Source organism: Panthera leo, chromosome D2 (assembly GCF_018350215.1).
Source record: "Panthera leo isolate Ple1 chromosome D2, P.leo_Ple1_pat1.1, whole genome shotgun sequence".
Taxonomy (NCBI): Eukaryota; Metazoa; Chordata; class Mammalia; order Carnivora; family Felidae; genus Panthera; species Panthera leo.
In genome coordinates this window covers 32,511,430-32,524,844 of record NC_056689.1, presented here as the reverse complement: position 1 = coordinate 32,524,844, position 13,415 = coordinate 32,511,430, and the positions used below count along the sequence as shown (strand labels likewise).

The window sequence follows — 13,415 nt, the reverse complement described above, 5'->3', positions numbered from 1 at the left end:
GTTTTCTCTCATATAATAAGGGGAGAAATTACCCAGATCCCCATATGAAAATGGTAACACAAAGATATTTGTGCCTGTCTCCCCAAGATTGCTATTAAAAAATATTTTATTTGGTTTTTAATTTGTTTACTTTTTTCTTTTTTTGACCATATACTTTTTTATTTTTATTCTATTGATATGATTTATTACATTAATTGATTTTCAGGTGTTAAACTACCCTTTCATTTATGGCATAAATTCCACTTGGTCATAGTGTATAACCCTTTTTATATGTTGCTAGTTTTAGTTTACTAGTATTTTACTGAGACTTCTTTTTCTTTTTTTTTTTTTTAATTTTTTTTTAATGTTTACTTATTTTTGAGAGACAGAAAGAGACAGCGCACAAGCAGGGGAGAGGTAGAGAGACAGGGAGACACAGAATCCGAAGCAGTCTCCAGGCTCCGAGTTGTCAGCACAGAGCCCGACGTGGAGCTCGACCCCACAAACCGTGAGATCATGACCTGAGCCAAAGTCGGATGCTTAACCGACTGAGCCACCCAGTGGCACCCAGCCACCCTGAGACTTATTTTTCTCTATTCAGTCTCCTACTATGATGAAGAAGTGACCAACTATGAATACACCAAGCCCAAAGTACATTGCATATCTTAATTATCATCTTTTTTTAAAAGCTTTTCACACTGGCGGCTGCCCTCCACAGTTTGCCACACCTTTAGGTAAAGTCAACACATCAAGCCTTGTCTAGTGTTCGTGAACTGTCAAGTAATCAACAAGCTAAATCTCTAACTCTCTTCTGAATGCTGACATGCTGTCAGCAACACTAGGGCACAAACAGTAGGAAAAACGTTGTATTTTCACCTTGACGGTAGATCCCAGAGAGCTAGCTACAGAAATGGTGCAGTCAGAGGAAAACTGACATGCAGTGAAAGAAAACAGCACTTTGCTTTCCTACCACAATTAGTCCTTGGCTCTTATCTCCTAAAATTGGAGCTTTTATATTTTTTTTCCAACAGTCAGATTCTGTCTCCAAAACTCTTGTGATCTCATATGAAAAGAATGCCCTTGAACTCTGAATACTGCTGGGCTTCAACCCTCAAAGGAATATATTAACAAGACAGATTGTTCTTCTGTTACTGTGATTTAGAATAAAATGGTTATTGAAAGCGGAAATTGGATATAATAAGATCTGCTTGCTGAAAGAGTTATGCTAAAGGGAACAGTAACTTGAGACTAATCCTATATAATAATTCCATGTGGAAAGATTAGCTTCATAGATTGATTGGGATATTAAATAGCAGTTAATTTTGCCAAAGTCTAAGATTTGTTCATATTGATTGGAGTCTTTCTGAAGGAAAAATAACCACACAAATTTTGTGTAAATCAAAATGCCATGTGAATTAGTGTATGGAAAGCACTTAGAACAGGATCTGGCACATAATATATGCTATATAAATGTTTGCTGTTTTAAATGATAGAATATGAATTATTCTTTAACAAACTAAGGAATTTTTTCAAGTAAGTATACTAGTTCTTTTTATGCCTTCTTTTCTTTGGAATTGAACTGGAATTGAACTTTTCTTTGGAATTTAAACAAACAAAAACCAAAAAAAAGGAAGTTAACTGGACTGAATTTACTGGAGGTTAGTAGGCTTAAATGACCCCAAGTTAGTCTAAATTCCCAAACATTCAGACTAGTTACAAAGTCAGCAGACTGGAGGACTTTTAATACAAACTTAGCTGATGATCTCCCTTTTTGTTCTGAGGATTTAATCGCTTTGGTTGGTGTTGAGAGATGTTTTAATATTTTCTTGTTGTTTTTTTTTTAATGAAGAAACTATAAGTCAGTACTTAATTAGCCTCTTATCTTACAAGGAAAGATTTGCTAGATATAAACCAGGGAAAACAATTCAGAAAGGAAAAGATCCATGCATTTCACTGCAATAAAGATTTAAAACTTCTGTGCATTAAAACAAAAAACTTGTAGGGGCACTTGGGTGGCTCATTCAGTTAAGCTCCAAATTCTTGATTTCGGCTCAGGTCATGATCTCATGGGTTGTGAGTTTGAGCCCTGCATCAGGCTCTGTGCTGACATCTGTGCTGACAGGAGATTCTCTCTCTCTCTTTCTCTCTCTCTCTCTCTCTCTCTCTCCCTCCCTCCCTCTCCCTCCCTCCCTCCCTCTCTCTCCCCCCCAAAATAAATAAACTTTAAAAAATAAAAGAACTTTTATGCATAAAACAAACTTAAAACTATATTAATAAAGGGCAAATATTTTTAATCTTATAAATTAATGAGACAAATATGGGCATTTCTACAAAATATAGGCAAAGAATATAAACAAAAAATTCAAAGGAAGAAATAGAAATGGCCAATACATGTTATAAAAATGGTCAACCTCACTAATAATCAAAAAAATATTAATTAAAATAAGTTATTTTCCCCTAGTGATGAATTTTTTATTATCAAACTTGATATTGTGAAGTGTATGAGAAATAGGTATTCTCATATACTACTGGGACTGTAAATTGATACATCTTCCTGGAAATTAACTTGGTAATATGAATCAAGAGCTTTAAAGAGTTTATACCAGGGGCGCCTGAGCGGCTCAGTCGGTTAAGCGTCCGACTTCAGCTCAAGTCATGATCTCCCGGCCCATGGGTTCAAGCCCCGCGTCAGGCTCTGTGCTGACAGCTCAGAGCCTGGAGCCTGTTTCAGATTCTGTGTCTCCCTCTTTCTCTGACCCTCCCCTATTCATGCTCTCTCTCTCTCTCAAAAATAAATAAATGTTAAAAAAAAAAAAAAAGAGTTTATACCAATCACTTTTAGACACACTAGGTTGGCAAAATACTAAAAGTCTGACAATACCAAGTGCTGGTAAAGTTGAGAAGCAGTGGGAGCTCTTATACATAGCTGATAAACATATTGGTGATTCCTTTGATATTTTATAAGAATAAATATGTAATAAATAATATATAAAATATATTTTGTCATATTGTATATAACATATGGAGACCAAAAATATGTGACCAAAATAATATAAGATAAAATATAATAATATAGAAATATAGAAATAAATATTTTTATAATAAATATAAGAATAATTGGATATTATCTTGAAAAGCCAGCAGTTCCAATTCGAGATATATACTCTAGACTAGGAACTCTTATTCCCATTTCACAAAGACACTAATAAAAGAATGTTCATAACAGCTTTGTTCATAATAGCAAAAAAGCTGGCAATAACTCAGATACCCATTTATAGGAAAACTGGTAAGTAAATAGTGGTACCCTCAAACAATAGAAATCTATAACTGTAAAACTGAAAGAAGCACACTTAAATGTATCAACATCGATGAATCTTAGAAATATAACACTGGGACAAAAAAGAAATCTAACACTGAAAAAAGCAAATTACGAAAGAATGCAATCAGTATGAAACGATTTAATGAAGTTCAAAAACAAGGAGAAATAAACAATGTATTGCTTAGGGACACAAACATGTGTTTTAAGCTAAAAAAAATAACAAGGCGATAGAAAAAGAATTCCATATGGTAATTACCTCTTACGGGGGGAGGGGGATGAGCTTCAACTGTTGTGCTAATTCTTCCTCTCTCAGGTTAAGTGGGAGGTTCATGGTGTTTTATTATTATACATTATACACATCTTATATACACATATTATACATTATACACATTATACACATATATATATTAGACACATATACATCTATACGTATATTATTTTGTATATATCAAATATTTCATAATACATTTTAAAAAGCTTATAGAGTTTGATTTCATAATTCCATTTTTAGAGATCAATCCAAAAATAATAATGAAAAAATAAGTGCAGGAAAAGTTTATCCCAGTGGTGGTATTTATTGTAACCCAAAACTGAAAACAACCTACATATCCAACACCATTTTTCATATCTTGCCTTGTTTAAGAAAGGATTTGTTAAAGATTTTATTTAAGTAATCTCTATACCCAATGTGGGGCTCTAACTCATGACCCCAAGATCAAGAGTCACATGCTCTACTGACTGAATCAACCAGGCAACCCCTAGAAGGGATTTTTAAAGGCCTTAATAAATACATTCAGTGAGACAAAAGTTAATTAAAACTTGCTGAGAAATGAAAGTTAAAGGAAGAAGGTAAGAGAAAGCCAGGAGTAAGGTTATTATGAACCATATGAATGATAAAGTTTCCTGTTCTCATTAGAGGTGGGCCACAAATTTGACTCTAAGCTTCCAGTAACCAGGATAAAAAGGGAAACATGATTCATGGGGAAGAGCAAATCAACTGTTCTGATGGAAGCCAGACAGAAATTTCTCCCCAGATTAACTGTACAGGCAAGTTATTTAAATACTCTACCTATGTTTCCATGGAACACCTGTTATAGAATGTTGTGAGGATTATATAAATTCCCAGGGCAGCATCTGCCAGGTAGTAATCACTCAAATATGTTACTGATTAGCCATAACGAATAACATTCTCAAGAGTATTCTTCTGGAAAGCACTATCATGGAAGTAGATATCATTAAGGGAGAAATGGAAAGGTAACCCTGGCCTCAGATAGGAAATCCTCTCAACAATAGGACAGCGTTGTGAATTAGTTTTCAGGTGTTTCGTCTGTCCTCACTCAATACGTATTTATTAAGCACATCCTTCATGCAAGTTTTTTGTGTGGTCATACATGACCAGAATGTAGGATTTGTTAAGTGGTGTTCTGCTTCAGTCAATCTAATCTGGAAGTCATTCTAATGTATTGAATAATAAATAAAATTTGTTGCATTTACTTTTTCTGCTTTCCAAATGTGAAAGTATTATTCTGCCATCAAAGACTGACCAAAAGCAATTATGAAAAGAACAGTGAGAAATAATAATTGAACTTAAGTAAAACCTACTAAGAACAGAATAATCAATTGAGGCTTTTAGCCTCCTGGGAAGTGGCATCATGGTGATAAAAATACTAATTGCCACATTTATTGAATGCTAATTATGCACCAAACTCTGCTAATTTCTTTACATATGTTATTTCATTTAATACTTACAACACTTTGAGGTTGTGAATATTATCTCCATTTTTTTGGGTAGGAAGATTTTGAAGCCTTAGAGGGAACAAGCCATTTACCTAAAGTCACAGCAGCAAGTATAGGTTCAAGGCGGGATTCGGATCCAGGCCTTGCTGATTCTAAAACCCTTGTTCTTAGTCACTTTAGTATATTACTTTTTGTCAAATAAAGCCAAAACTTATCTTGAAACCCCTCGTTCCAGATCTAAAATGTTTTTCCCCAACACTCTCAGTCAAGTATACCCTGATTTTTATTATTCTGTAATAAGTTTATGCATCGGTCTTATTATCTTCTTGGTTTTAACTATCAGACTGAAAGTTAACCTTCTTCTGGTCTATGTGATTGATACTCATGTTGCTTAGTCACTTCATTTGATCACCCTGAATTAAAAAAAAAAAAAAAAATTAATGGATAGTATCCTTGGTTTTGAAGTAGAAAAGTTCAGCAGTTTAGTTTGGTAATACATAATCTCATGGTCCTAGACTCTAAGGATTGTTTTGGCCCTTGCTGAGGATGCTGAACCATGTTGCCTCCATTCCAAATTGTGGACTTCTTCCTCACCTTGCCAGTTAGCCAAAAGACAAGTATATAAGTGTTGACAGTGAAGATGCATCTTATCTTTAATGATCAAGAAAATTCAGGCTCCAGGCAATTTGACCTGGGGCTCTCTGATGTTCCCTGCCAACTGTAGTTACAGATTTCCCATTCAAACGATGAAGTGTGAATGTCATGGTCACTAAGTGGGTTTGCAGTAGAGAACATTGCCTGTAATTGTTCTTCCTTTCCGTGGGCCTAACAGACAGTTGTCCCCAGACTCCTGGTGGGAGCAGCAGTGGCATGGTGAAGATCTCAAAAGAGATGCCTGGCTGGCTCAGTCAGTAGAACATGTGACTCTTGAACTCAGGGTCAGAGTTCGAACCCCACGTTGGGTATAGATGACTTAAAAAAAAAAAAAAAAAGACAAACACTGTCATGTTGAAAAAAATAGATGTGTTCAGCCCAGTGGCTTGAGATTACTCTGTATTACTTGCATTATGCAGCTCAGAAACTAGAAAAAACCTATCAAGAAAATTATCATTCTGAAATACTTGTATAAAGGCAGGATTTGCTCTATGAGATAGACAAAATCTCCTGAAAGATAATTGTGTGAAAGAGAACAAGGTTGAAGTTTACATTTGTTGGAATATATTAACCTCGGAAGTCTTTAATAAATCAAGATCCACTTGCAGATATTGATTTCTTTTTCCTTTTATAATCTTTAAAAATCTTTTTTTTTTTTTTTTTGGCCTTTGTTCATAATACATGTTTTCTTCTCTTTCTGGCTTCCCATATTCCTTAAATCATTTCATCTAGATGTATATAGACCATCTGTCCTTCCAAAAAGCTATTCCTTCTCTCAACACGGGGCAGCAGTGGGAACAAGAGGCACAATATGAAAAGAAAGCCAGGAAAAATCTTGTGGACAGTTTTTTGGCTCCTCTCCTTTGGCCCCTCTTTGCAACCCCCTGGGGAACAAAAGGGAGCCAACAGCTTGTATCCTTTTGGGAAAGTGGCAGTGGCTACAGAAGAGAAGACTTCCTAGACAGAAAAACAAAGCAAATGGTGGATGGTGTGATGGAACGCACACATTCTGTGCTGCGGGAGCAAATAGATTGGAATTTCTTTTTTTTTTTTTTTTTTTTTTTAATTTTTTTTTCAACGTTTTTTATTTATTTTTGGGACAGAGAGAGACAGAGCATGAACGGGGGAGGGGCAGAGAGAGAGGGAGACACAGAATCGGAAACAGGCTCCAGGCTCCGAGCCATCAGCCCAGAGCCTGACGCGGGGCTCGAACTCACGGACCGCGAGATCGTGACCTGGCTGAAGTCGGACGCTTAACCGACTGCGCCACCCAGGCGCCCCTAGATTGGAATTTCTTATCGTTGAAGTGCAACATAAGAGGCTGTATCAATGTTTGACTAAGTAAAATGCAAGCTAGTCATTTGAGTTGCTTCCAAATACACAATTGGAAGCTCTCTACATTGTGATAATTTTGTAATAACCTATATCTTTCCCCAAAGACAGTCTCATGACCTGGGGAATTACAAGCACGCTGTGCTCCAGGAGTTACATCCACAGGATTTTATAGACTTAAGATACACCCTTCATCCCTAGAGCCATGTGATATCTAACTGTAGCTCTTAAAAACGTAGCCCCAGTGAAGGTCCTTGAGAAACTGCCCTTGAAGTTCCCTAGCCTCAACATAGGAGGTCCTCAGCTAATAAATGTCGAATGAATAGCACATTAGTTCAAGCCAGTTCCCATTAGCAGTTTTGTATGTAAAGAGAAACTGCTGTCCCCCACCTCTTCCAGCTGTGTTTAAGACCTCAGAAATAAGGCAGTGTTGCCTCAGAAGAGCCTAAAAACCTAAAAGGAGAGGTGCTGCCCCAAATGAAATTACAGAGGAGGTAGTAACTTTGTAGTAGGCCATACTTCCCGGAGCAGAATTTTACAGTTTCTATTTCCTTTCAAGTTCCAGCCACATAAAAATAATAACAGTAATATAATAATAGAACCTACTGCCCAAAGTCAAGTCTGAGTTTTCCAAAGAACATTAATAAAAAGTCTAATTTGAGCATTGGAACTGTTCCTTGGAAACCTCTACTGGAAATTGTCTTTATTGTCTTTGAAAATCACAGAGGTGAGGCTTTGTGCCCCTGTGGAGAGCAGACGAATACAGCTTGCCTGGAACAAGCTGCCACTGCTGCCAGCCTTGTGAACAGCAAGCATTTCACCCTTGAGTCTGTCTCATAGGATACAGCTTCAGACTCCTCTAATTCAGATAGGTGGAGTTTCTCCATCGCTGTGAAATCTCACAGATAGAGGTACAGTGAGCATCTAAATTGGTAAAGCCTGCCTGGGGGTGCAGGGGCCACAGCTGTGTTTCCCTTACTCACCTCTTGAAGCCTGTCGATCACCTGTGCATCTCCAGCTCCTGCCCAGTGTCACCTTTCATTGAGGATCTAATTTACACATTGTAGAAAGTACTCCAATTTGCAAAAATGTTATCAGTCTTCCATGTTGTTTCAGGATAGTAAATTGAACCATAAATCAAACTTAAATTGAATCCTGAAAACTTTTGGTATTTTCAAAAATTAATCAAAAAATTAATCAGCTCTGTAGAAGTGATGGGGTAACAAGAAATGAAGGCTTGAGTAGTTGAGTTTATTTTTTGTTTGTTTTATTTTTTATTTGAGAGAGAGAGAAACAGAGCACCAGCAGAGGAAGGGCAGAGAGATGGAGACAGAATCTGAAGCAGGCTCCAGGCTCTGAGCTGTCAGCACAGAGCCCAGCGTGAGGTTTGAACCCACGAGCAGTAAGATCATGACCTGAGCTGAAGTCAGATGCTTAACTGACTAAGCCACCCAGGCACCCCTAGTAATTGAGTTTAAAAAAGAGGCCTTCACTTAACACTGATGATGTCGATTTCTTTGGAAATAGTTTTACTTCTCACTTAAATGTGACTAAGCCCCATGGTTGTATTAGTTTATCCAAAACAATGCAGTGCTGTCCCATAGAATGGATTCGTACATTGCTTAAAATGATGAAACGATGTGATACTGAGATAAAGTCTTTGGATCCTAACAGAGCTGAGTTTGAGTCCCAGCTCTGCCACATGGAACTTCCTGTTGCCTTGGTTTTCTTATCCCGAAACTGGAGCTGATAATATCTGCTCTAGTGTTTTGAAGTGATTAGATGAAGGAATACATGGGTGAAGTTCCTGGCCCATAGTAGTGCTCGGTAAATGTTGTTGTTGCTAAAATGTAGTTTCTGTGTCCTGCTCACTGATACAGTCCCACTAGTGAGGATATGAATGTATAAACAACTTACCAAGCTAACTGAGGAAATGAGAATTGAAAGAGAAATTCACTCTTGACTACATGCTTCCTTATTTTGTGTCACATATTGAGGGCAGAAACTGAATCTTCTTCTGTCCTGCAGTCCATAATGACTAACACAGTGCTAGATAACTAGTAGACATTCAGGAAATGTTTGTTGACGTGACCTTACTTAGCAGTGTCTTACGTCTTTCTATACCCCTCTTATGAGAACAGGATTATGCCCTGCCACATGAGAATCTTAAAGTTTCCTGGTAACTTATCTTCCAATAAAACTATGGGGATATTTTTACCATCTTCAAATTGTTTTGCTTTCTGGTTTCTGGGCCCATTGTTAGCCATGTTGTTCTTTATGCATTTGTAAGTATCGCTAACCATTGCAGCTGGCACAGAAATAACTTTTCTGTCTCCATTTTTAAATGAAAATCTTAGTTTTTCAGATATTACTGAAATTAGCTAGAAGTCCTTTATGCTTAAACTTTCCATCTGCATATTTAAATATATTTAATGATTTTTCAGTAGTTTTGTGATAAATAAGCATGTCTAATAAAGGCATCCCACACCATGAATTTTTTTCAAGCTCTGTTGATGGCCTAGCATTTGATTACCATTTTGGGGAAAACCTGAAAATGCATTGCTTTTCTTTGAAATCCTTAAAGGTGAATATATTACAGATTGAGGAACTGATATGACTTTATGGATGTACAGTTGATCAAATTTATAATAATTAGCTTTTTTTCAGAGGTTTTTTTTTTCTTGGCCTGTTCAGATTTTCTACTTCTTGACTCAATTGTGGCGGTGGGGGGGATAGTTAGTATTTTTCTTAAAATCCTCCAATTCTTAATTTATTAAATTATTTTTTAATTTATAAAATTATAAAATGAATTCATCTTCAATGTGTATTTTTTGTTGCATACAATTTGTCATTTCTAATTTTGTGCGTTAGGATTTTCTCTTCTTTTTTGATGAGGCAAACTAAAGTTTTATGAGGACATTTCAGGCAATTGGAAGATCACCTTTGGCCATATCTTCCAAGTTTTATTTATCATGTTCCCATTCTCATTCATTTCTAGCAGCATGTAATTGCAGGTTTCGTGAAAGTTATTTAGGAATTTTGTGTCTGTGACTTCCATAGACATCCGTCATTAACTTCTAGTTCCTGGCATTTTTGCCATGTCTCAGAGCACCTCCTTACCTGTCCCTCACCTCCAGCGCTCAGTGCTAGTCTTCCTGTCCAAGGGCTCAGTGAGCTTCTGCTGGCGTCCCCTACCACTTCCTGGGAGACTGCACTCATTACCCAAAGGGCAGGGGCATTTGAGAGTCAGTGTTTGCTACATTCCTTCAATCTCGTCCCATCTGCTCCATAGCTAGTTGCTATTCCTCTAAGTCTGTAACAGGTAGACGGTCTTCTCTAGCTTGAGTCCTGGGGGAGGATTCCCCTCCTTTGTAATTGCCTACTGATTATAATAAATACTGGGAGGGAATAATTAGCTTTCAAGTTATCACTGAGTAACAGGGACATGGATGACCCACCCATAGAGTACTTATCACCAATAATATTACTCATGAATTGGAATGGAGTTTTAACATTGGACGCTCCTGCTCTGTAAGGTCCATGAGGTGTCATGGCAGCTCCGTTTTATCCGTGAAGAAACCGAAGCCCAGAGTAGTTGGGTGACTTTCCTGAAGTCATAAATAGTGCAAAGCTGGAATAAGAACCCAGATCTTCTGTTTCTGATTAATTTTTCAAATCTTAGTGAAAATTATAGTTCAAAAATGCAGTCTTGGCAACCATCAACTATTTTCTGCCATCCAACGCAGTTGCTTATTCCACATTCCATGTCAAAAGACTTTGCATTTGATCCCAAGAACACTCTTTCTGTTTCCCTCCCAGTTCGAGCGCCATGACCCGGTGGATGGGAAAATTACCGAGAGGCAGTTTGGTGGCATGCTGCTGGCCTACAGCGGGGTACAGTCCAAGAAGCTGACCGCCATGCAGAAGCAGCTCAAGAAGCACTTCAAGGAGGGAAAGGTGGGTGTCTCTGTTTACAGAAAGAGAAGGAACTGTGGGAAGGTACTAGCACGGGTACCAACAAAATGAGAGTGTCATGAAGCAAATACTGTAACTAATTCATCTCTCGTATTTGAAAAAAAAAAAAAAAAAAAGCAGCGGGCGAGGAATAAGGGTGAGTCCAGAACAACCCCCTAGGTTTCTTGTTCACACAAAGGGTGGCACCATGAACTAAGACTGAGGAATTAAAAAGAGAGACTGGTTTACAGAGGAAGATAAAGACTTTAGTTATAGATATCTTGAATATAAGACACCTGTGCACTATCCAATTAGAGATGAGTAGCAGGCACTTGGATATTCAGATCTACTTCAGATGACTGAGATAGGTTTGGGAATTACCAACACACTATTCAAGTTAAAACCATGAGATTGCCCAAGGAATTTTCTGTATTATACAGAAAAGAACTGTCTTTTTTTGGCCAGAGACAAAATCAAGTGGAACACTAACATATAAACAGCACAGGAAGGAAATGGTTAGAGAAGGTGGTGCAATCAAAGCCAAGAAAGTAGAGGGTTCAGGGACTGGGGGCGGGGGATGGGGGGTGTCACATGGGACAGAGAGGGTCCAGTAAACTAAGAGGATAAACATCCATTGGCTTTGGTAAAATGGTAATAATTAATAACTTTTGGGAGAGCTGTTTTATTAGATTGGAGGGCATATTAGAATGGGAAGTAAGGAAGCAGAAAGAGGAAGAAAATGAGGAAGATGGAAGAGGGGGGCTCCAGAAAGAAGGAACTAGAATATGTTAAAAACTCTAAGGCAGTATGTTATTAGTCTGCTTGGGCTGCTACAACAAAACACCACAGACTGGGTGGCTTCACCAATAGAAATTTCTTTTCTCGCAGTTCTGGAGGTTAGAAGTCCATGATCAAAATGCAACAAATTAAATTTCTAGTGAGGGCTCTCTTCCTGTCCTTCAGACAGCCACCTTCTGGCTATATCCTCACATGGCCTTTCCTTGGTTGTTGGCAAGGTAAGAGAGAAAACCAGAGAGCAGGAGCACAAGAGCACACATGTACACCGGCTCTCTGATGCATCTTCTTATAAGAACACTAATCCTGTCAGTTCAAGGCCCCGCCCTTATAGCCTCATTTAACCTTAATTATTTGCTTAGAGGCCCCACCTCCTAATACGGCCATAACGGGGGTTAAGGCTTCAATGTAGAAATTTTGGGAGGCACACATTCAGTCCGTAACAGAAAACACAAAGTTCTAGCATGTGAGGCACCAAAAGGGGACTGTTGTGGTTGGAGCATATACTAGCAAGGAGGAGAGTGGCCTGAGGTGAGGTTTGAAAGGGAGATGGGGGCCCACATATGCATGGAACGAGTTTGGTGGAATGGGAAGCTCTTTAAAGGGCTGTGAGCAGTCAAATGACATGGTTGTGTGCAGGTTTAAATAAAGGACTCTGGCCACTTTGTGGAAAACAGTTTGGGAAGGAGCAAGCAAAGAAGCTGAAAGACTGATACTAAGATTATTAGAGAACTCAGGGAGAGATGATTGAGCATTTTTTGAGCAGCATTGCGATTGGAGACCATGAGTTTGTAGTGGTGCAGTAGTCAATACTGCTCTCTGATACCTTTCCACACCAGCTGCACCTGGTGCAGGAAGGAGCAGATGGCAGAACTGAATCAGCCTCTGGGGTTTTGCCAGGGTGTGGGATGGACAAACTGAAGCAGAAATCAGCTAAAAGGCATACCTTTTAAAGATCACCTACATATACACACACCCCACAATGCCAGATCTTCTCATTTCCAGCCAATACCCTTTCCAGTGGACAATGATTACCATGTGGCCATGACCAAGGAACCTGACCTGGCACTAAAAATGTTCCTGTCCCTACACAGCAGTTGTTTCCTCAGTTATGAGGGAAGACTCATCACTAACGGAAAGTGACAGAGGACAATGTTCTCTCCCAGAGACAACTTTTACAGTGCTTAGTACCCAGCTCATATCTGTTGGAAATTATAATTTCAGAAAATTGATGGCAGGTGTTTAGGGGCGCCTGGATGGCTCGGGTTGGGCAGCCGACTGTAGCTCAGGTCATGATCTCATGACTTGTGAGTTCGAGCCCCACGTCAGGCTCTGTGCTGACAGCTTGGAGCCTGGAGCCCGCTTCAGATTCTGTGTCTCCCTTGCTCTCTCCCCCTCCCCCGCTCACACTCTATCTCTCTCTGTCTCAAAGGCAAATAAACATTAAAAAATAATAATAATAAATTAAAAATTAAAAAGAAAGAAAATCGATGGCAGATGTTTAGATGGATTTTTAGTCCCTATGCTGGAAGCACAGTGTTTGCATTAGGAAACACTCTTTTCTTTTTACCAGACTAAGTTTTAAATAAGTTTGGTCCAGACATTTTTTTGACCTTAAAATAATTATCAGAACAGTCTAATTCAT

At 38.3% G+C, this 13,415-nt stretch overlaps 1 protein-coding gene across 9 annotated transcripts in view; it reads left to right on the top strand.

Moving 5' to 3' along the window:
• MICU1 (mitochondrial calcium uptake 1) overlaps positions 1–13,415 on the top strand; it is a 243,122-nt gene that overhangs the window by 198,801 nt on the left and 30,906 nt on the right. For all 9 annotated transcript variants that reach the window (XM_042908312.1, XM_042908313.1, XM_042908314.1 and 6 more), the window contains one exon: positions 10,841–10,978. In XM_042908312.1, coding sequence (XP_042764246.1) covers positions 10,841–10,978 — 138 coding nt within the window. The remainder of the gene's footprint in view (positions 1–10,840; positions 10,979–13,415) is intronic.